Source organism: Penicillium oxalicum, chromosome III (assembly GCF_001723175.1).
Source record: "Penicillium oxalicum strain HP7-1 chromosome III, whole genome shotgun sequence".
Lineage (NCBI taxonomy): Eukaryota > Fungi > Ascomycota > Eurotiomycetes > Eurotiales > Aspergillaceae > Penicillium > Penicillium oxalicum.
In genome coordinates this window covers 812336-832651 of record NC_064652.1, presented here as the reverse complement: position 1 = coordinate 832651, position 20316 = coordinate 812336, and the positions used below count along the sequence as shown (strand labels likewise).

General features: G+C 52.5%; 8 protein-coding genes across 8 annotated transcripts; 1 reads left to right on the top strand and 7 right to left on the bottom strand.

Moving 5' to 3' along the window:
• Nucleotides 1-489: 489 nt before the first annotated feature.
• POX_c03770 (uncharacterized protein) lies at nt 490-1962 on the bottom strand (the record flags this gene model as incomplete). Its single annotated transcript, XM_050112660.1, has 1 exon — nt 490-1962. One exon carries the CDS (start codon nt 1960-1962, stop codon nt 490-492), a length of 1473 nt encoding a protein of 490 aa, XP_049970216.1.
• Nucleotides 1963-3328: 1366 nt separating this feature from the next.
• Nucleotides 3329-4180, bottom strand: POX_c03769 (uncharacterized protein; the record flags this gene model as incomplete). Its single annotated transcript, XM_050112659.1, has 1 exon — nt 3329-4180. The coding sequence occupies one exon, from the start codon at nt 4178-4180 to the stop codon at nt 3329-3331; it is 852 nt and encodes a 283-aa protein (XP_049970215.1).
• A 1619-nt stretch (nt 4181-5799) lies between these two features.
• On the bottom strand, nt 5800-7458 carry POX_c03768 (uncharacterized protein; the record flags this gene model as incomplete). The annotated part of the gene is made up of 5 exons (XM_050112658.1): nt 5800-6573; nt 6667-7041; nt 7150-7191; nt 7256-7323; nt 7407-7458. 5 exons carry the CDS (start codon nt 7456-7458, stop codon nt 5800-5802), a joined length of 1311 nt encoding a protein of 436 aa, XP_049970214.1.
• A 1013-nt stretch (nt 7459-8471) lies between these two features.
• On the bottom strand, nt 8472-9194 carry POX_c03767 (uncharacterized protein; the record flags this gene model as incomplete). Its single annotated transcript, XM_050112657.1, has 1 exon — nt 8472-9194. One exon carries the CDS (start codon nt 9192-9194, stop codon nt 8472-8474), a length of 723 nt encoding a protein of 240 aa, XP_049970213.1.
• A 1191-nt stretch (nt 9195-10385) lies between these two features.
• Nucleotides 10386-13734, bottom strand: POX_c03766 (putative 2-hydroxyacid dehydrogenase; the record flags this gene model as incomplete). The annotated part of the gene is made up of 10 exons (XM_050112656.1): nt 10386-10541; nt 10613-10800; nt 11090-11303; nt 11521-11598; nt 12411-12569; nt 12647-12928; nt 12991-13073; nt 13162-13393; nt 13471-13569; nt 13645-13734. The coding sequence occupies 10 exons, from the start codon at nt 13732-13734 to the stop codon at nt 10386-10388; spliced, it is 1581 nt and encodes a 526-aa protein (XP_049970212.1).
• Nucleotides 13735-14780: 1046 nt separating this feature from the next.
• On the top strand, nt 14781-16104 carry POX_c03765 (uncharacterized protein; the record flags this gene model as incomplete). Its single annotated transcript, XM_050112655.1, has 2 exons — nt 14781-14840; nt 14938-16104. 2 exons carry the CDS (start codon nt 14781-14783, stop codon nt 16102-16104), a joined length of 1227 nt encoding a protein of 408 aa, XP_049970211.1.
• Nucleotides 16105-16432: 328 nt separating this feature from the next.
• On the bottom strand, nt 16433-17340 carry POX_c03764 (uncharacterized protein; the record flags this gene model as incomplete). Its single annotated transcript, XM_050112654.1, has 3 exons — nt 16433-16704; nt 16785-17215; nt 17285-17340. 3 exons carry the CDS (start codon nt 17338-17340, stop codon nt 16433-16435), a joined length of 759 nt encoding a protein of 252 aa, XP_049970210.1.
• Nucleotides 17341-17586: 246 nt separating this feature from the next.
• On the bottom strand, nt 17587-20233 carry POX_c03763 (uncharacterized protein; the record flags this gene model as incomplete). Its single annotated transcript, XM_050112653.1, has 4 exons — nt 17587-18139; nt 18192-18474; nt 18526-19847; nt 19992-20233. 4 exons carry the CDS (start codon nt 20231-20233, stop codon nt 17587-17589), a joined length of 2400 nt encoding a protein of 799 aa, XP_049970209.1.
• Between the last annotated feature and the right edge of the window lie 83 nt (nt 20234-20316).

Genomic DNA, 20316 nt, shown 5'->3' with positions numbered 1-20316 from the left:
TTTCCCGGATACTTGCTTCATTTATTCCATATTCCATCAACATAAAATCTGGAATACCTGGCTAAAGGAAAAGAAAGACGGAAACTCTATCGTTTTCTATTTTGCGGTTTGTGGTTTCCCTTGTATTTTCCGTCCAAAGAGGCCCTACGGTCTTACAGCTCGATTATAAAAAGGCATATCTTTTTTTCTTTTCTTTTCTTTTCTTTTCTTGGAAGAAATCCACAAGAGCCGTGAATACGAGTTTGAATTCTTGTACAAATGTTTCCGAATCTTGGTACCGGATTAACCTACACCTGCGCACGGCTGGTAGAGCTGGAGTACACGAATAGAAATGGACAGGGACTGGTAGGATCAAAAGGCGTGATGGATCGTGGTTTCACCATGATGTGCCGGAAAGGAGAAACCATCGAGAGGTGGAGGGAGGGAGAGGGGGCGAGAAAATAGGGGGAAACAGCTCTGCAGCCACAAACCCATCAGGTCATACGCTTTTTAAAGTTCCTTTTTGAGGAAGTGCTCCGGCTTGTGGGTGGTTTCGTAATCAACATGCACGTAGGCACGCTCAACATCGGGTAGCGACTCGAGCTTCATTTGCAATTCTTCGGCCACGTCGTGGGTAGCTCGCAGAGAAGCCGAGTCATCCATGACGATGTCGACTTCGACGACGAGTCGGGGACCGGAGGTGTAAGCGCGGACGGTGTCAATGGCGGTGATATAGGGAGAGTGAGTCATTGCTGGGGATAGGGAACATGAATTGTTAGTATGAGCGATTTCAGGGATAACGTAGAGGGAAGAGAATGAGGGCCGGTGGTTCAACGTACAGATGTATGTGATGAGCTGCTGCATCTTTGTATCGGCAGTGACTCCGACGAGGAGCTGGAATTCGCCATAGGCTGAGTGTAACCACAGACCGCTGACCAAAACGGACAGGAGAATGGCACCCATGGGATCGATCCACCATCGCACCTTGGAGCCGAGAACGGAGGTCAAGAGACCGAATCCGTTAATGAGCAGATCATTGCGGTGGTCTTCCCAGAGAATTCGAATCTGGGAGACTTGGTCGCGCAAGGCAAAGCAGAAGATGAACAGGGCAAGCTTGGTCACGAAGGCGACAGCCACCGCGATGATCGATGGCAGATGGAACGAGGCAAGAAGTGTATCCGAGCCCTCGACGAGTTCGCGAATGGAAAAGGCGATAATAATGAACGAGACAGCCGTCATCAAGAAGCAAAAGCAGATGTTTCCCGCGGTTTCAATTCGGGCTTTCCCGGCCGGGAATTTACGAGGATCAACCCGATTCACAGCCTTGTTGCACAGCAGCAGAGTCAAGTTCGACATGGGATCGAAAATGGCATCTGCCATGGTGGTGAACAGTGAAAGCGATCCCGAGGACGCCGCACCGTACACCTGAACCACACAGAGGATAATGTTGGCCGCGAAACTGCCATACACGGCGATCTTATACTTGACGCTATTCTCCGAGTTGAGTTCCCGTGCGGCGCGCACATGCTCCTCCACAGGTCGGAGCAGCCGCTCGATATTCTCATTTTGGTCCTCGTAGAAGCCCTGCAACTTGCGTGCGACAAGCGCGTTTTTGCCCTTGGCCCCGCTGTCACGCACCAGTTCCATCATCCGTGTGCCATTGGTGTCGCGCTTACGGCCGATATTAGCCTTGATCTGGCGAATTTCCTCTTCAGTTTTCAGCTTCGAAGCAAGCTGAAAGGGATCCGTCTCAGAGGTGTATCGAGGCGGGGGTTGGCCCTCCTCGTCAGTATCGGTAGAGACGTGGCGGTGTTGCTGCTGGGCCATTTTGGGGTCCTCGGCTTCGATGCCGGTAGATGTGCCCTCGTCGTATGCGCGCGAGGTCAATCGCTCCATGCGATGTGACGAATGAGGCGAGCTGCTCGTCATGTGCTGGAAGGGATGAGGGTGACTGGAAATACTATTTCGGATATGTTCCTCCATTCTGGCGGTTTTCAACTTCCAAAAATGGGAAGTGAGACAAGGGATGGATTTCGGGGGGTAGCAAACAAATCGAGGACCAGATGGATGAGGATGGAAAGGGACGAAGGGTCATAAAAAAAAGAACCTGAAGAACGGCTGCGCGGACACAAAAGTGGAGATGACCGCATCCGATAAGGGAGGTGGTTAATGCAAGTACCAATACTTTGATTTGTACGCTATCTAATATGGCATACCGAGTACACAGATCTGTGAATTGTCCGCAGTTTTGTCCGGAGTTACGCCAGCACAAGACCGAAGGCGGACTTGGCGTAAGGGGGCTGTGCTGCCAAAAAGTCAGTATTACACTTGAAATACAATACAAATTGAGCTGCCTGTAATGTAACCAACATTGGCATCGGCATCTGCCAGACGCTCAGGCCAATCAATCAACAGACAAGCGATAAGATAGCCTTCCTTGTCAAGATCTACTAAAGATCGCCAAGTCATGGATGTACTGCATCTGTAGCGCTGCAGCATGCGTCATCCATGGTGGCAAGCACATAACTTTTGAGTTCAGCCTTATTTATTGTCAGTCTCATTGAGACAACTACAGTAAAAACTGCAGCTCAGTCTGCTTGTATATGGAGGGAGCATTGCCATTGAGAGCATTGCCCAGGCACGCTACTGCAGACCGGACGTGGCGTTCACAACTCGGACTAAACTTTCCTTGTATTGTAATCGAGCTCAGAAATACAGTATTGCAAAATTACAGTTAAACACATGCATGCCAGCTGCACAGCCAGATACATGTCAATTGTCAAGGGCAGGACAGCGACACCGACGCCATTCATTAGCGGGCTCGTTTATTGACTCGACATTTAAAGCCCTTTTTAAAAAAAAAAATACAACGGGAATTATGGCTAATCTGAGCGAAAGCTAAACATCTTGGAAAGGGGAATTTGGAATTGGGTTGGAAAAGAAGCTCAAGATACTCGCCTAAAAGTACATATTTACATCGTGCCGTCCAATGGCTACATCATTCTCATGCCCGTGCTTTTTGACCTCACGTCAAGGAGGGACTGGAGAGCAAGAGCCAGAGAACCGTACCTACTTTGTTTTGACTGTTGGCACTTCCACATTTATATAGCAAAAAAGGACACCTTATAGAACTTGCTGGGTGTTTGGTACGAAGTACAACTGAATGATCATGATGGTGAATGGTATTACAGTAAGCTGCGCTGAATTGGCTTTCTATTCTAGTTCCAGAATCAAAAGCTCTGTCTATCGATGCAGTGTGACCACTGCACTATTGACAAACTATAAATCAGGCACACAAACAAGTATTTCGTTCTGGTTTTGTCCAGTGCATGTAGCTGACTCGGCCTTTTTAGTTGCCAGCGAGGTACTTGAAGACAGCGCGGACGTAATCCAGAGTGTCCTGAGCAGAGTCGGTGGGAATGGCACCGGCAGGAACTGTAGCACCGTTCGAGTTGGCAGCCGAGGTTGGGGTGGAACCCTGACGAGCCTGAGTGGCAAGGGTGGTCAAAGGCTGGATGGAGGAAGAAATCTGGGCGACGGCGGTGGTCTGAGCAGCAGCAGGCATGGAAGTGGTAGAGGCGGAAGAGCTGGAGCCAGAGCCGGAGCCAGAGCCGGAGCCACCACCGACAGTAAAGTCAATGCAGGACTCGTAGGTCTGGTCGATGGACTCGGCGAACCAGTACCACTGGAGCACACAGGCACCGGCGGTGGAGCACTTGGAGTCCAGGTTATCGGGGAGAGTGACCTTGAAGCTAGTCTCGTCCGCCTTCACACCAGTTGCGACGGAGGCATACACGTCCCAGGAGATCAGGGGCTGGCCGATGACGGAGTTGCTGGCAGTGTCGACGACGGAGACGTTGGCGACACCGGTGTGGGGAGCATGGATAGCGACCTTGAAGTCGATGGTCTGACCAGCAGTGTAGGAGTAGACATTGTCCATGTTGTCCTCGAGCTTGTAACCCTTGCACAGCCAGATGTCACACTCGGCAGCATTGTAGTCGTTCTGGTTGGCAGCGATCTGGAGTTCACCCTGGATGTTGCCATAGTTGTCCGACTGCTGGTTGATCTCGACCTGGTTACCACAGGCAGCCTTCATGGCAGCACCGGGCATACGGGGCTTAGGGCTGGTGACGAAGCCATGGCCGTGGACCAGAGGGAGGAGGGCCGCAAGAGCAGCAGCGGTGGCAGTGAAGCTCTTCATTTTGAATGTAGGGCTGGGTAGGAGAGAGAAAAAAAGGCGGTTGATCAAAGTTGAATAGGAAGACAGGGAATGAATGTAAAGATCGATAAACCAGTATCGACTTTGACGTTTGAAAGTGAATGAATAGCAATTGGATGCTGCACGGTCTCAAACCGGACAAAAAAGAGTGTGTGAAGGAAGAGAAAGACAAGAAAAGGCTTGATGTGACAAAGAAGACAAAAAAGATAGATCAGAGCCGACGTCGAGCCGTAGTCTTATATAGCTGATTGGGATCTTTTCGGGCCGAGAAAGATCATCTGGGATATCAACCACATCCATCTTCCTCAATTAACCACAAACACCGATCGAGCCCCCAGCGGCCTCCCGAATTCACCTCCGAGTGAGGGGCGTTCATCTGTGAGAGTATCCATAGTCGGCAATTCTCCTGACCTTCCATATGAGAAGTAAACAAGCCTAACGTCTCCCTGAAACACTAAATCCACAAATCAATATGGGCGCATATGGGCCAGGGATCGGGAAAGAGACCGCCCCCTTCAGCAGACCGGACATGTGAGCCTGGCTTGATCAGGTTCTGGTCAAAGAAAGCCATCGAGTTTGAGAACCGACTCCGCAACCCGATCCATTTGAAAAGATAGCGAACCTGTCATCGGCGGTCAGCGAATGAAGCCAAGAGATAGCCCACTTTTAACCTGACTTCGGTGCCAAGACCGGGTCCACGCGCCGAACTAGGAGTCGGATAGTTTCAGGTTGATGGCGGCGCCGCAATGGCGAGACAAGGCCTCGGTGCAAAGGATGATTGATGGATAATTTGCCGGGTATCTCGTCATTTTATACTGGCACTTTGTCGAGCCCAGTCAATATCAACGACACTGGTAGTAGACCTGGTCACTGTTCGGTGCTGTAAGTGGATCTTTTCAAGAATTAGTTAGTTCCTCAAAACTGCCGTATCGGTCTAAATCAGGACTTTCGAGGCTTCTAAAAATGTCCCTGTCCCGTAGCGTCGAGAGCCGTTAAGACCCTGTTGAAAAGATCATTGCAACGGGACGGTGGGGTCCATGATGAAACGCTTAACCTCCTCAGCGGTTCCAGAGGGGGCCACTGCGAAACGGAGTCAGCAATTACCGACGTGCATTGGACGTGCAATTGGAAGACCTGGAATTAAGCAAGTTGGCCAAGTGTAGGGCCTTGGTCAGACGTGGTTACGTCCTGGTGTCCCTGGGATGGATCCAGCTCGTCACCGAGAATTGCCCAGTTGGACCAAGTGAGGCAGATGCTGTGGAGGTCAAGAATGAATGCACGAGTCTCCACGGAATTATAAGATTCGAACATTCACTACTGCAAGACCTGCAGGTACTTCTCGGGCCCGATTAATCTCAATTTCAAAGGTTGACCTCCCATCAAAACAGTAGGTGGAGCGGAGCGAGCTAGAGGAGCGGCGGACTGATCATTGAACAACACCTTTGGTATCATCAGGCCAGTCTGATGAGGTACTCGGCCTTAGGACCAATAAAATATCGTTTAATTAAACCATAGTATGTATATAGGTCTTGGCTCGCTAGGGGGGTATCTTTCACTTGTCAACGGTGACTCTCACATTTTCCCACTACTTGGCATGCCCGTCAACGTTTATGCTCGGTCGGCGGGTGCTGCACATTGCCAGCGATCGTCGAGGCCATGGCAGAGTCCTTTTGATGATGTTTTTCTGCATCAGAGTCACCCGCAGCATTCTCATCAGCGAACGGATTTTGTACCTCAAAGTCAGCCGAATTATACTCATACTGTGCGAGTGTCTTACGAGTCGCATGCGGGCGACTGACGGAGTGTGCCGAAGGCTGCTCCTCCCTGGGTGTGGACTGCCGTTCGAGGCATCTCGATCCGTGTCCCGTGGGAATGGGCACGGGGTCGGATGATAATGTTGGTTGTCCACCCAGCCCACCTGATCCGATCCCGTCACTTCCCGGTGAAACTGGGCTGTGAACGTTGGAAGTTGGGTTGGATGCGCCCCGGGCTTTACGCGCTCTTAGCATGGCGCGCTGTTGCTGGGACAGGGCGACGGAGATTTCGTCATTGGTCTCGATCAAAGTCAGGAGCGTATTCTCGTCGGGAGCCGGATTCGTCGAGTGAATATAACCCTGCAGGTTCTGTGCCGATGATCGACATCGCTCAATGAATTCTTTGATAAGATCATTGTCTTCCAATTCTGCGGAGGGCGTTATCTGAACGAACTGCGTGAGCAGTTTTGCTGAATTTCTGGCCTCTTCAATGCGTGCCACGAGTTCACCGGCGTCGGGTAGGGCTCTCGAAGACCCTGCAGGGCGCATGGGCTGGAAGAGATGGGGATGTGCCAAAGAATTGCTGGCCTGCACACCTGGCGGTATGGAGTAACGCTCGACCTGTCATTCATCATACGTCAGTCTCCGTTCAACTCTGATCGCTCTGGTTTTTCCCCCTGCGTTTGGGACGAAGCCAGAATGACTCGAACTCACAAATGCTCTCGGCGCTTTCGCCTTTTTCTTTGCCCAAACTTGCAGCAGCAGTTGGAGATCATCGTCCTGGTATCGCGTCGCTTCGAGGTACGCGAGGTACTCACACAAATAATGGCGCACATGCAGATCCCGGCCGCTGCGGAGCACGTCTTTGATCGCGCTGCAAAATTTGGCATCGAAATGTCTCGTAAAGCTGTGGCCCGGGTTATCTCCCAGAATGCGCATCAGCATGATGGCATTGTATTGCACATGATTCGGAGTGCTGTTTGGTGTCGAGAGGTATTTGCGGATCCGTTGCGCAGCTTCTCTGGCCGCCGCCGGACTGGACTCGGCAGTCTCGACGATGCGTGGTAGATGGACATATTCATTTCCCTGCTATTGAGCGACAACACGGCGACAGATGCCATCTATCATCAGCGGGTCTGCGAACTCGATTGGAATGGGAGCAAAAACGCGGGCGGTCAGTTGCAGAGACGGGCGTACCTGATTTTGTGAGGCGTTGTTGTTGGCTTCGCAGAATGCGGTCTGGAGCGGTTTGCATGGTCAGTTCTGGCGAGGAGCTGAGAAGCTTTGGTCATGATGCATGTACCATTTCTCGAAGGAGAATTGCCTCTGGTGAATCATCGCGATAATCCTGCTCGCTTCCGGCGCTAGGACCTGGAAATGATCAGCATCGTCTGACTCGGTTGCGGGGGAAATCATATCGGGAGAGGGCGCATAAGGGGGGAGGGTGCCCATACTGGATCGGCGACTGCCGCTGAACGAGCGCAAGAAACCCTTCATGGCCGGCATGGCTGCAATCTGATCTGAAAGCCGACAGAGACGAAGAGCTAGGGGAGAAGAAGAAACGCAGAGAGGAAGAGAAGATCAGGGGAAACCGGGACCAGAACAGCCGGCCTTTAGCGTACACAAGCCTGCCGCTCAAGCGCAGCAACAACCGGGGTCAGTCAAAAGGTCAAGAATGCAAAGGATCCGATTCGATCGTGAAAGAGTCCTGAGGACTGTTCTCAAACAAATCACTTAATCAGCTGCGAGAATCGGGGGGAGGCGCCAGCCATTTTTGACTTTTCCGACACTTCGTGATTGGAGACTGTCACATCACGTCTTGGCATCCACTGCGTCGACGTACATCGTATGGCATTTGCCCCCTCTGCAGACGTGGCGCCGACACCCCCCCCTACGCTAGTCTTTTGTGAGGCCGTAAATTCGCTCGACGGTAAGCTATAGGATGCACACTAGGTCTCATGCTTCCAAGGTCGTCCTCGAGACGATCTTCGCTTGCGACGACTACACGTCAACTCTGCAACTGATGGCAGTGACAGGTGGATAGCGGCAAAGATGGTTTTCACGTTATCCCTCACGTGGATTGCTCCCTCTCGTCCCTCGTGACTTAGAGACTCCCCGAGGCGTGTACAAACAGTATATTCTTCTTCCTCGACCACCACAAAGGCCAAAAATGTATTTTTTTCGAGCCAGAACAGAGTCAAAACCACCCAGACGGATTCCCATCGACAATCCACATACATACTGCATCTGCTCATGAAGCATTGTGGCTGAGACGACTCTTCACCACTCAGTCGTCGGCTCAGCCTCCATTAATCTCCACTTGCTTTATCTTTATTGAAGCGCTCAAGAGGGGACCACTCGCGAACTTCTGTTTTTCTTATCCCAGTCTTCGTCATCGCATTCAATGCAAGGACACCAGGCCAAGAAGCACCACCTGGTCTATTGCGTAACAGGCAGCAACAATAAAACGTGTAGAAACACCACCCAACCAACCCACCCTTCATATTCCTCTCAGCGCCTCATTCTTCCTCCCGAGCCAAGGCATCCGCCATCTCTCCCAGAGTATCAAACCGCCAATCAAAAATTGGCTCATCTGTATTTCCCATCGTAGCTCCAGACCTTTCAATCCAAACCGATCGGATCCCAGCCTCCTTCGCCGGCTGATGATCATGATACTGTGACTGAGCCGTCTGCAGAATCTCCTCCGGTCGAATCCCAAACTCCTTCTCCACCGTCGTCTTCATGTACGCGAAATTGCGCGCATCCGGCTTATATGAGCCGATATCCTGTGCAGTGATGATTCGGTCAAAGTGGAATCCTTGCAGACTGCCCGCATTGGACCGTGCAAAGGATGCCCTGTCCACGTTGGAGAGGACCACGAGCTTGTAGTGCGTTGCAAGCCGGCGCAGCGCGTCAACTGTATCGGGGAAGGCGGGCCAGTTGCCGACTGATTCGCCGAATCGTTGATTGTCCGCGTCGCTGGGGGAGGGCAGGCCCAGACGGGCGGCGAGAAGTGGATGGATGGTGGCAAGGAGCTCGGAGTAGGGCATGTCCGGCGTTTTGCGCTGCTGCTCGCTTTCAAGCTCTTGGTAAAGCGTGAGGAGGGATTTGCGGGAGAGTTCATTGGAACGACTTCCTGTTGCAAGGAGTGGTTGTAGTGCCGCGAGGATGCCTCCCTCCCAATCGATCAAGGTGCCATAGACATCGAAACACAGTAGTCGGTAATCGGACAGCTGGGACATGATGAACGGTCTGATTGGAACTTTAAAGACCGATGGCCCAAGGTTGATAGAGTAAAATATAGATGAGACGGGAACCTTGAACCTATTGGAAGTGACAAGTTGAAATGGTGATTGACTCTCCTTTTCCAATCAATGATGAATACCAACAATGCTACTTCTGACACATTTATATCTTTCTCGGTCTCACGAGGTCACTGATCGACGAAATATGGCCCCTCACGACTAATAGACACCATCTAGCCCCATTGGGTCGCCGAAGCTTGGCAGGTGAGCATTCATATGATTCTCGCCTCCCATCCCGTCTATTCGTCCTCGGACAACCTCCTCTCCTCCGGGCTTGAGTCATCCTGAGTCAAGCAAAGGATGCCACCTTAGTTATTCACTATGTTTGGATGGATCCGCACCAGGGGCCTCCACTTCGTTGTCATATTGATCGACAAACCTAAGACGACCACCTTGGTAGATTGCAAGTGTCACTGAGCACAGAGACAAGTACTTCCTAGGACGTGTCGCAACTATTTCGGGATGCATAGAAAATTGTCCGATCATACGGTAAAGACTAGAGTCAGGGAACTCGCCACATACTACCCAGTTTCCCCTTGTCAGATTCACGCATGAGGTTCAAAAAATTAGGTTAAGCTCAAGATTGCGCACTTAGGATCGAGCAATGGGAACACCATATGGGTCATGAAACATGATAATGCAATAGATATCTGGGTGTATCAAAGATTCCGGAATCGTCACAGACGATACCATGTCGCGCACCTCAACACTGTTGATGAACGAACCGATCCATCGGGTCATGACACATCCAAGCTACTACTACGGGCATGGAAAACCCCCCTTCAAGGTGACAACCCCCGAGGAGCCTCCAAAAAAAGATGCACGGCACACCAAGTCAATGAAGAAGAACCAACGTTGATAATCATGATCGGATCGGGTAGTACTTTGAGGGGGGGTTCATAATATCCATCCATCCGGAGCGCCGCTGTTTGAACTTTTTTAATTTTGGTTCTCCTCCGGGCCTGGGTGCCATGACCTTTAGAAAAAAAATAATCTTGTATGATCCGGTATCATTTTCCGTTCCAACATACAGATGCGCAACAACTCCGGGCAGTCCGATCCACCGTGAAATCCTTTTTCCACCAAGTCATCTCCTCAACCTTGCTCCCATTACGAGGGGCGATAAATTTATGCCTCGGTGAGAGCACGGCGGAGCTGAGAGCCGCGCTGGCGGGAAGACAGACGGGTGGCCTTGAGAGAGGTCTCGGGGGCCTTGGCGACCTCCTCGTCAGCCTCGGTGAGGATGAGCTCGATGTGGCAAGGGTTGGTCATGTAGGGGTTGATCTGGAAAAAAGAGTAATTAGTGGACCAGCTCACAGAGAATCAGCTCCAGATTGAAAAGATGGTAGACGTACACGACCGTGAGCACGGTAAGTGCGGCGGCGGCCCTTGGGAGCCTGGTTGACCTGGATGCGCTTGACAATCAGGGCGCTGGTGTCGAGACCCTTGGTGTCGGCGTTGGCCTCGGCGTTCTTGAGGAGATCGATCAGGAACTCAGCGGACTTGACGGGCCAGCGAGCCTTGGAGACACCGAACTGCTTGCCTGTAGGTGGAACGGTTAGTCGCCATTTCTGAGCGATCAATCAACTATACGTCCACAGCGCGAGTTTCCTTGAACAGCAACGGTGTCAAAATCCCAGCTCCACCCTTGGATGGACCTCTTTCCAAGAATTCACCCAGGAATTGTGATCGCAGCTTCCAAGTTCCCGTTGACCCGTCCGAGGTTGAAATAAACCGCTGCGTTTTCCTCTCACGATATCCCTTGACACCATTGCGGTCCAATTCCCCTCGATTTTATGAACATCTGCAACAAAAATCCGGCGATCACTCACCCTGGGCGGTGCGGCCAGTGGAGCCAGCGTAGCGGCGCATGGGGACAGCCATGGACTTCTTGGTGACGTTGTCGAGGTAGGTCAGAGCCTTCTGCAGCTTCATGCCGTTGATGGCCTGAGCGGTCTCACGGGTGTTCTTGAAGCTGACACGGAGGTAAGAGCCCCGCGCGCGGGCGCTCTTAGCGACCGGAATCTCCTGGGCGGCGTAACGGACCTGTGAATCGAAGAAAGAAGACGGTCGTCAGCAAACATGATGCGTCGGTGGGAGAAGAAAAAAGTCGGATCGTGACGGCAATGGGTGCATCTTCAAAATGAGGTCGATCTGAGGAATAGCGATTTCGGCAGTCTTCGAGGGTCTCGTGTTGGGCTCAAAAATGGGATCGTCGATGCCATTTTCACGGTGTCTGACGATGGGCATGGGGAGCACTCACCATCTTGAAGGAGTTGGCGAGGTTAAGGTGATGGTCCTCGGAGTCGAATGGATGTTGTCGCTTTTCGTCGTCGACCGGCTAGCGCTAGTCACCAACTTTGGTGCGGTTTTTTTTGCTCTTGGCACTCTGGCCCTAAGCGAGCCCTAACGCTAGCCGCCTTGGGTGCCAACTTATGTAACTTGCTGATTCACGTGACTTTGGGCCCGTCGCCGTGGCCCGTATGGCTCATTCTGCCTCAGGCATATAGAATATCGCCGCAAGAACTCGTCTTATGCTGGCCATTAAGACGTCTCTCTCTTCTCGACTCCTGTAAGTCTCTACGCATATGCGGTGTACAGAGCCAACGTGTCAAGTCAAACCCGAGATAGTGGGCATTGTTTAATTATGTGTTGAACCTCCGGTAACGACGTGCATCTTCATTGTTTTGAATGTCGTTGTATGATTCCTCTATCATTGTTCTTTGGAAAGCGCCCTGTTCTCGGTTCAATGTTGTCATGGTCGGCTCTTCAAAACTAGGTGGAACTGTCAGTCGCCACGAGCCGCCGTCGTTCCTCTTTATCTCAGTCCATGCCTGTCTAAATCTACGCGCAATCTTCCCAATCAACAGGAATTATAAAGGCGCATTCATAGTCATTTCTCAAATCACATCAAAACACAAATCTATTGAAACCATCAAATTGAATGTTTTCAAGATCTTGGTCAAATTGCGGAACATGGGCAACTTGAGACATAAAATTGAATTGGTATCCGCGACAATGCAAAAATAAACATGAACAATGACCAACCCCCTGCGCAACACTACCCCAGGGATCTATGGATGCAGCTGGACATCCCACTGCAGTCTACCTTTTCTGCTCTGGGACTTGGGTGATAAGTTCCCCCTTTTCTACCCCAGACTTGAGATTATTCAAGACCAGAATCTCCATCTCCTTTTGGGTTTCATAGGTGTTGGTGCCGATGTGCGGCAGCAGCATGACACGCGGGTTACTTAGGAGGCCTGGGTGGACCTGGGGCTCTTCTTCATACACGTCCAGTCCAGCAGAGCGGACCTAAGTAGGGAGACAAATCGTGTCAGCATGGATGGATCCGATGGGGACTTCCAAATTTCAGGGTGAGCATGCCGTACCTTGCCAGAATCTAACGCGGCAACGAGCGCATTTTCGTCAATCAGGGCGCCACGAGCGGTGTTCACCACCACCACACCATCTTTCATTTTTCCAAATTCGGATGCTCCAATGATATGGCGAGTCGACGCGTTCAAGGCCAGGTTCAGACTAAGCACATCCGAATTGGCGAGAAGCTCATCAAAGGACACGTAGGTCGCGCCCGCTTCCAAGTCGGCAGGAAGACGTGAGCGGTTATGGTATTGGATCTTCATGCCAAAGGCTTTGGCTCGCGTGGCCATTTCCTAATGATCTCTGTGAGCAATCTCCCATCTTGTCCGATGCTTGGAAAGTTGCTTGGTCTTACCCGTCCGATACCACCCATGCCGAGAATACCGAGAACTTTACCTTGGGGGTCATGGCCGGTCGCGGTCTGCCCTTGCCATTTGCCTGAAGAGCGATTGCAATCGAGATTAGCCTGGAGATCCTCATGGAAACGATAGCAAGCACTTGCAGACCCGTCACGACGAACACATACCCTCGCGAATCGCCGTAATGGGCACATAGGCTTGGCGCAATGCCCCGATCATCAAGAAAATGCCCACGTCCGCAGTTGCGTTGTTCACGGCCACCGGAGTACTCGACACAGCGATGTTTCTCCGCGTACACGCAGGCACATCGATGTTGTCATATCCGGCGCCGTTGTGGCAAATGTAACGAATCGACTTGGGCAAGATGGAAAGTAATTCCTCGTCAAAATTGCCGGTAAACTATCGTCAAGGAATTCGATCAGTATGCGCTCGGTCGTCCCGTCTTCAATTCGCCCCGAGCTACATCCGCACGGTACCTTGTTGGATGTGTTTGAGCGGTAGATCGCCACAACATCATCATAATGACCCGCTTTGCAATTCTCAATAAACTCCTGTCGAGTGCCGCTGGGGAATTCCTGCGTTGGTTGTTAGCAAGTTGAACCTGGGCAATTTGCCCCATCGGGAGTAGGTAGGTGGTAAATCGCACGTACTTTCAAGGTGAGCAGAGATGAGAGAGCTTCCCACTCTTTGCGCGCGTGGGTAATACCTCCGATCAGGAGCGCGGCTTGAGATGCGATCATCGTGGATGGATTCTAGGAGAGTCTGAATGAGCTCTAGCAAGCACCTCACGAATCCAATTCAAAACCTACAAGTGAAGACTTTTGGTCGGAACCGTATCTCGGAGAAAAAACAGGTTCTAGCAGAGAAAGACGGGATGAAGCACGAGCAGCAGACATGTGTACTTATAGATGGATCGCAACGAGTTAGGAATAAAAATGAGAAAGAAAGTCGGTTCATTCCAGCCTCGCTCATCCCACGACCCAAGCCCCCAGCGGATCTCCGCACACGACGACGACTCCAAGAGAAACCTGGTCCTCCGGTGAAACTTGAGCGGGGGTCAATCCATTTCCATCTGTGATCTGGTTCGTCCATTTTCTGCATCCACGAGGTCTTGCTGGAACTGGGCTTCCGCGGGTGATCTCCCACATCTTGAATGATTTCCAGTGCTTGTTGTTGGCGTTCGAGTTCGCCATGGCCGCGAGATTTTCACAGTCCAACTCTCCAAAGCCAGAGCTGAATAGGTTGTATCTATCTTCCATCTGTGTGTCACCAAATCGTGCCGTTCGCATTCTCGTAGAAGCAATCCATAGACTCCAAAACCCAGACACCAAGCATGGGATCTTCTCCCCCGCGGGGGTCACCGTGGGGGACTTTAACCGGCCGAGGGGTAGCTTCGGCAACTGAAGATTTCCTCTTCGGGGGAAGTCAAATGCCGACTTTTTTTGCCCCGCGGGACTTCTCCGCGACTCAGTTTTCCTCCCAAAAGCACCGACAGACGCAGAATGATGGCATCGGCCCCTCGTTGGGAAAAGCTCCACAATTCCGACAAGTGACACAAATAACAGAGAGGAAACGCGGCGTCGGAGTGCTTTGATGGCTGAATACGGGATGACCCAGTGATGTTGCCGAGTCAGATGCCGCAGCTGGATTAATCCTTGTCTCTTGTATGGTCCGCGACAGCTCTAAGACAATAAATCTACTACGGTTATTCAATTCTACTTGTCCTCGCTCTTCCTCCCTCCCTATCCCTCTCTTTCCTCACATATACCCATAAATCTACCTGATCATGTCAACAGAGACATCAGCCACAGCGCTCGTCTTGCACGGCGCAAAGGATCTGCGTCTGGTAAGCTTCCTCTACAGGCACACACACATCCCCCAATTATGGAGGACCTCCCCAGTTGAGCCAGAAGTACAAGAGACTGATCCAGCGACCTGCGTAGGAAAAACGCATCGTCTCAGCTCCAGCCGGTGCAGACATTCAGGTTGCCGTTACCGCCACCGGTCTTTGCGGCTCCGACCTACACTACTACTCTCACGGCCGCAATGGCGACTTTGTCGTCCGCGAGCCCATGTGTCTAGGCCACGAGTCCGCCGGCGTAGTGACTGCCGTGGGCCCCGAGGTGGGAACCGCCTTCAAAGTCGGTGATCGTGTCGCACTCGAGGTTGGCCTGCCCTGCCGGCAGTGCGCTTTCTGCAAGAACGGGCGATACAACATCTGCAAGAAGATGCGCTTCCGCAGCAGCGCAAAGACCTTCCCCCACCTCGATGGCACTCTTATGGCCCGTACCAACCACCCCGCAGCGATGTGTCATGCCCTGCCCGACAACGTCTCCGACGCAGGGGGCGCCCTCGTCGAGCCGCTCGCTGTCTGTCTTCATGCGATCCGACGCTCGCATCCCCCCACAAAGGAGGAAGTGGCTCTGTCGAATGCGGCGGGCGAAGGCACTGCGGCTCTGGTGTTTGGCGCAGGCGCCATCGGTCTCCTGGTCGCTTCTGCGTTGGCCGTCTCCCAGAACTTTGAATCCATCGTGGTGGCCGACATTGATGCCTCTCGACTCGAGATTGCGGCTTCATTGGGATTGGGAATCAAGACGGCGCTCATTCCGCGCGCAGACCCCTCCAGCCCTCCTCCACCTCCTAAAGATGCCCCGCACGCCGATCAAACAGCCTGGGCACTGAAGAATGCGCAGGCTGTGGCCGCGGCCTTGGTGCAGGCCGCCCAGCAGGAAGGTGTTCCTCCTGTATCGGGCTTCAGTCGCGTGTATGACTGCACGGGTGTTCCCGCATGTGTTCAGGCTGGTATCTACGCGTCCGAGCCCGGCGGCGTCCTCGTCCAGATTGGAATGGGCAACCCAATCCAGACGTTGCCGGTGGGTGCGGCGGCTCTTCGGGAGGTTGACATCATCGGCGTGTTCCGCTACGATGGATATGCCTATCCTGCTGCGATTGAGTTGCTGGGAAGTGGAAAGCTGAAGACCACCGAGGAGAAAGTGGTCACACACCGCCTGCCCCTGGAGGAGGGTGAGCGGGCGTTTACCCTTGCCGGGAAGGGTGTAGATGAGGATGGGAAACCGGTGGTGAAAGTGGTCATTGAGAACAAATTGTAAAAGAGGATGAGACATGGACCCGACGGCGATGATTACGATGATATTTGTGCGAAAGAATACCCAATATGATGAACAGAATTTCTACACACGCAGGAGTTGTGGAAGAGGAGCAAGCTCATGTACATGACTTTCTTCCACGCATAAATCCAACACCCTCGAATGGATAATCGGTAGGCGCACAAAACTATCTACAGTCATGCAACTTCCATGAAGTCGCGGACAGTCAATGTTTCAACTGGCTGAGCTTCATCTCTCCTTTTCCCATATGCAGGCTTTTGTATCAGAATTTTTTTTCTCTTGAATATACATTATGTACCAAACTGATTGATCATTTTAACCCCCCAGCCAGCAAGAGGCTTTGACCAGTCATATAGCCAGTTTTGCAGAGCATGGTCACCACGTTCGCCGTCTCTTCCGGTGTACCGAGTCGTTTCAAGGGGATCCCAGCAGCGACCTCGGGAATCGCATCCGCATTGGTAATCATGCCCGTGCCACCAATCATGGCCGGCGCGACGTCGTTGACGCTGATGTTGTACTCGGCGAGGCGCGTGGATAGATTTTTCATCATGCCGGTGAGACCACCTTTAGAGGCGGCATAATCTGGAATCGAGACTCTGATTTAGCAATCAAGTCTTCCAACCCGAAGCAGTTTCTAGGTGGGCATGCTAATGGAGACTTACGGCAACCGTTGATGCCCCCTCCCTGAGCAGCAATGGAGGACATAAACACAACGCGACCCCAGCGCTGGGCCTTCATATGCTCGACCACGCCCTTGACAAGGATGAAAGAAGCACGGAGATTGATGTTGAGCGTGTAATCAAACTCTTCCAGGGTGATGTCCCACACATTTGGGAAGCGTTTACCATAGCCAGCATTGGAGACAAGGATATCTGGTCGCTGCCCATGCTCCTCTTGAATTTGCTCGAACATGGCCTCGATCTGCTCGGCAGAACCGACGTCGACTTGGTGGATCGAGATACGGAGCTTGTGTTCTGCATGCCTCGTTTGAAGATCTTTGAGGATTCTGTTCATGGCGTCGAGGTTGCTGGCATAAGTCAGAGCAAGATGGACACCATGCTGCGCAAGCTGATCCGCACAGGCTGATCCAATCCTAAATCATAGAACGCATTGTCAGTAAACCGATCTCTGTCATCAATGGGGAAGACGGGAGTGAGCTCACCCTCCCGATGCGCCAGTGATGAGTGCCAGACGGCCACGAAGCTCGTTTTGCGACATTTCCAGACGACAGCAATGACTGACAAGACTTTCAAAGAATGAATATGTTTAAAGACATCCGCCTTGAAGAAAAGAAGTCCAACCTCGCGTGTACGATTCGATTGCGCTGGCCCCGATTACCCCTCACGCGACCATCGGCCCGGTCGCCGATCGGAACCCCCACTGCCAACCCCGCACGATTCATTTGCCGCTAAACTTTGAATGGTACCCCCACGAAAGTGATCGATCGGTGCGGCCGGATATCATCTAAAACAAGAGATTGCTGCTCATGTCGCCCAGCCATGCAGACGATTGCCAGACTTGTGATCGATCGTGTCCTCCCGGATAGGGCGTGGCTTCATTCTGGAACACATCAAGACCGAGCAGTCCTCCGGGGGGTTGGTCGCCAGAGACATAGTCGCCCACGGCTTCCAAATCCAGCCACGAGAAATCGTGGGCAGGACTGAAGTCCATATACGTGGGATCGGAGACTGGATTGGAGAGCGCTGTTGGTATGGAGAACTCGTTGGGCTCACGCTGCTCTGCAGATCGATTGGTCACAGGATGGGGTTTGGGTCGCCACAGAAGCTCAAGCAGGCGAGAATAGCGCGCTCCAATGTCGTCCGGACCAGCGCTTGCGCGCTTGAGAACCTCCGTGGTGCGGGCTACGAGACCTTGAACCTTGGCTTCCTCGGATGGAAGCATCATTCCAAATGAGCGGGCCTGGGAGACATGGTCAGAAAGAGCATCTTTGAAGTGGAGGGATGTCCGGCGGAAAAGATTTACCTTGTAGAGGAAGACGGCGGAGTAAATACCATAACTACCTTGGGTCAGAGCGTTCTCACATATCGTATAGGTGACAATAAGCTTACAGGTAGAATCGAAGAGGCATAAAATGTAGGTGGCGCTCTGGATCAACCGAGTCTACCAATATAGTCAAGTACGCGTTGGCCGCATCAACAGACTCGTAGATGAATCGAGCGTCCTGCATCGATGCAACATTCTTGAAAGTAGCTCGAAGTTGCTCGCGATGTGTGCCGTCTGTCTTGGGCTTTGCCAAGCACTGAGAGATTGCAGCCTGAAAGGCAAATGCAGTCGTGTAGAGACGCAGGTACTCGTAAGATAGCTGAAGGGTCGCCCGCATGGGTGGTGAGCCTGCAAATGTTAGCAACACAGCCTTTGGAAGTAGTACCAGATAACACGTACAGTCCAATGGCCCCCAAAGAGATTTCCACCGTAAGATAGCCAGGCGGAAATCATCGACGTACTTGACGTAATCACCCATTAGCATCATCTGATTGCTCGTTCGCATGCCCGAGTATAGGACCTCGTGTACATTCCCGTAAAGTTGGGTCAGGTCAAGCATGGCCTGGTAAATCTTTGAATAGTCCTCATCGCCCTCCTTGGCCGGCTGCAGTGATGGGAAATCGTGACTTGACAGACCGGTCATCGGACCGGGCCCACGAGACCAGAATGCACGCCCGATGCGTACCGAAATTAATCGATCAGAGACATAGGCACTGGCCCACGCGAGTCGACGGCGAGCCTCTGATTCCGGGTCTCCGGATGGGTCGCCTCGAAATGAGGTTCGGTCCAACCCAATGAAGTAGCCCGAACGCAAGGCGAGACCAACGTGCATCCATGCAGCCCGATCTTCTTCACCCCGACCAACGCGCTCAACACGAGGCCGTAGACCCTGAGGCTCCCACTCTGCAAGAAGCAACAGAGCCTCGACCGCCTCTACATCGCACTCTGCGCCGGCGGCGATGCCAGAGATCAACTCGTGCATGTACTTGGAACAGTACTCGTGAATCTCTGGTCGATCGATGAGATCCTTTGAGGCGATAGTCAAGACCGCAGTGAGGAGATGTTTCTCATTGTTGGCGAAGTCATCGAGAGCGGAATACTCAAAATACTTTCGAGGCACCAGGGGAAGATAAGGATGGAAGTTTTCAGCGTAGCGAGTGATTAGCTGCCACACAAGACCTGAGTCCAAGGAGCGAGAGTGAACCAGTCGATAGGCTCGTATGCCAGTGTGTGCGGCATTGAAATCGGGCAAAATACCATTGCGCATGCCACGATACGTCGATATTGAATCCGATCGTCCAGGATGGCTCCCACGGTTCTCGGGGACCATTGGAGCACTTTTGGTGGCGATATCAGTCAGACACTGCCAGGCGTCAGACGGATTGCGTGGCACTGTGTCGATTGCAGCCTCTTCATCCCCCTCGACGGCCGCCGACGCCATGGTCGAAGCAGCGGTCTCAGCCGACTGGTCTGGCGGGAGGAAAACCACCGGACCGGGATAAGGGACGCCCGACGATGCTCCAAGGCCATTCAGGACCCCTGGACTTGCCGTGGTATCCTTGGGATCTTTGTTGGGCGAGTGGTCTGAAGCAGGCGTGAAATGCTTGATTTTATTCTTGCGAATGCGACGGCCTCCGCGATTGGAGCCACCGAGGACGCAGTCGCGATGCTCTCTGACGCACCTCTGGCACGGTGGCTTACCAGGGTTACCATTACTATCTCTGTCACTCTGGATTAGCGTCACATAGACACAGAATCATTTGACGGGGTATAGAGACGCAGCTCGAGGGGGCTTAGTAGTGAACCCGCCAAGTTGAAACAGAGACTAGGCGTCGGAGTGGCTGGGAGAGGGCGATGAGACTCACAAGTCACATCTTGACTTCCGCTGCCTACAATGCAAGCAGGCACGCGAGACGCGTTTGCCAGACTGCTCGGGCCGTCCCCTGGACGTCTCGTCGTTTGAGGCGTCCATCTGTCGCCGGGCCGTTGTGAAATGATCGTGACATTCCTTGCCGATCCGGGGTTGTTCAGAACTGGGGCCGATAGTGTTGAGACCCACTGTATCTTCGATAGGAAATTGGCGAATGCCAGGAGTTGGTCTGGCCATTACTCATCGCCGACGGGTCTCCCGTTAGGTGTCTTGCAGAGGAGAAACCCTGGGCCCGAGGGCCTCGAGAGACTGAAGCTTGT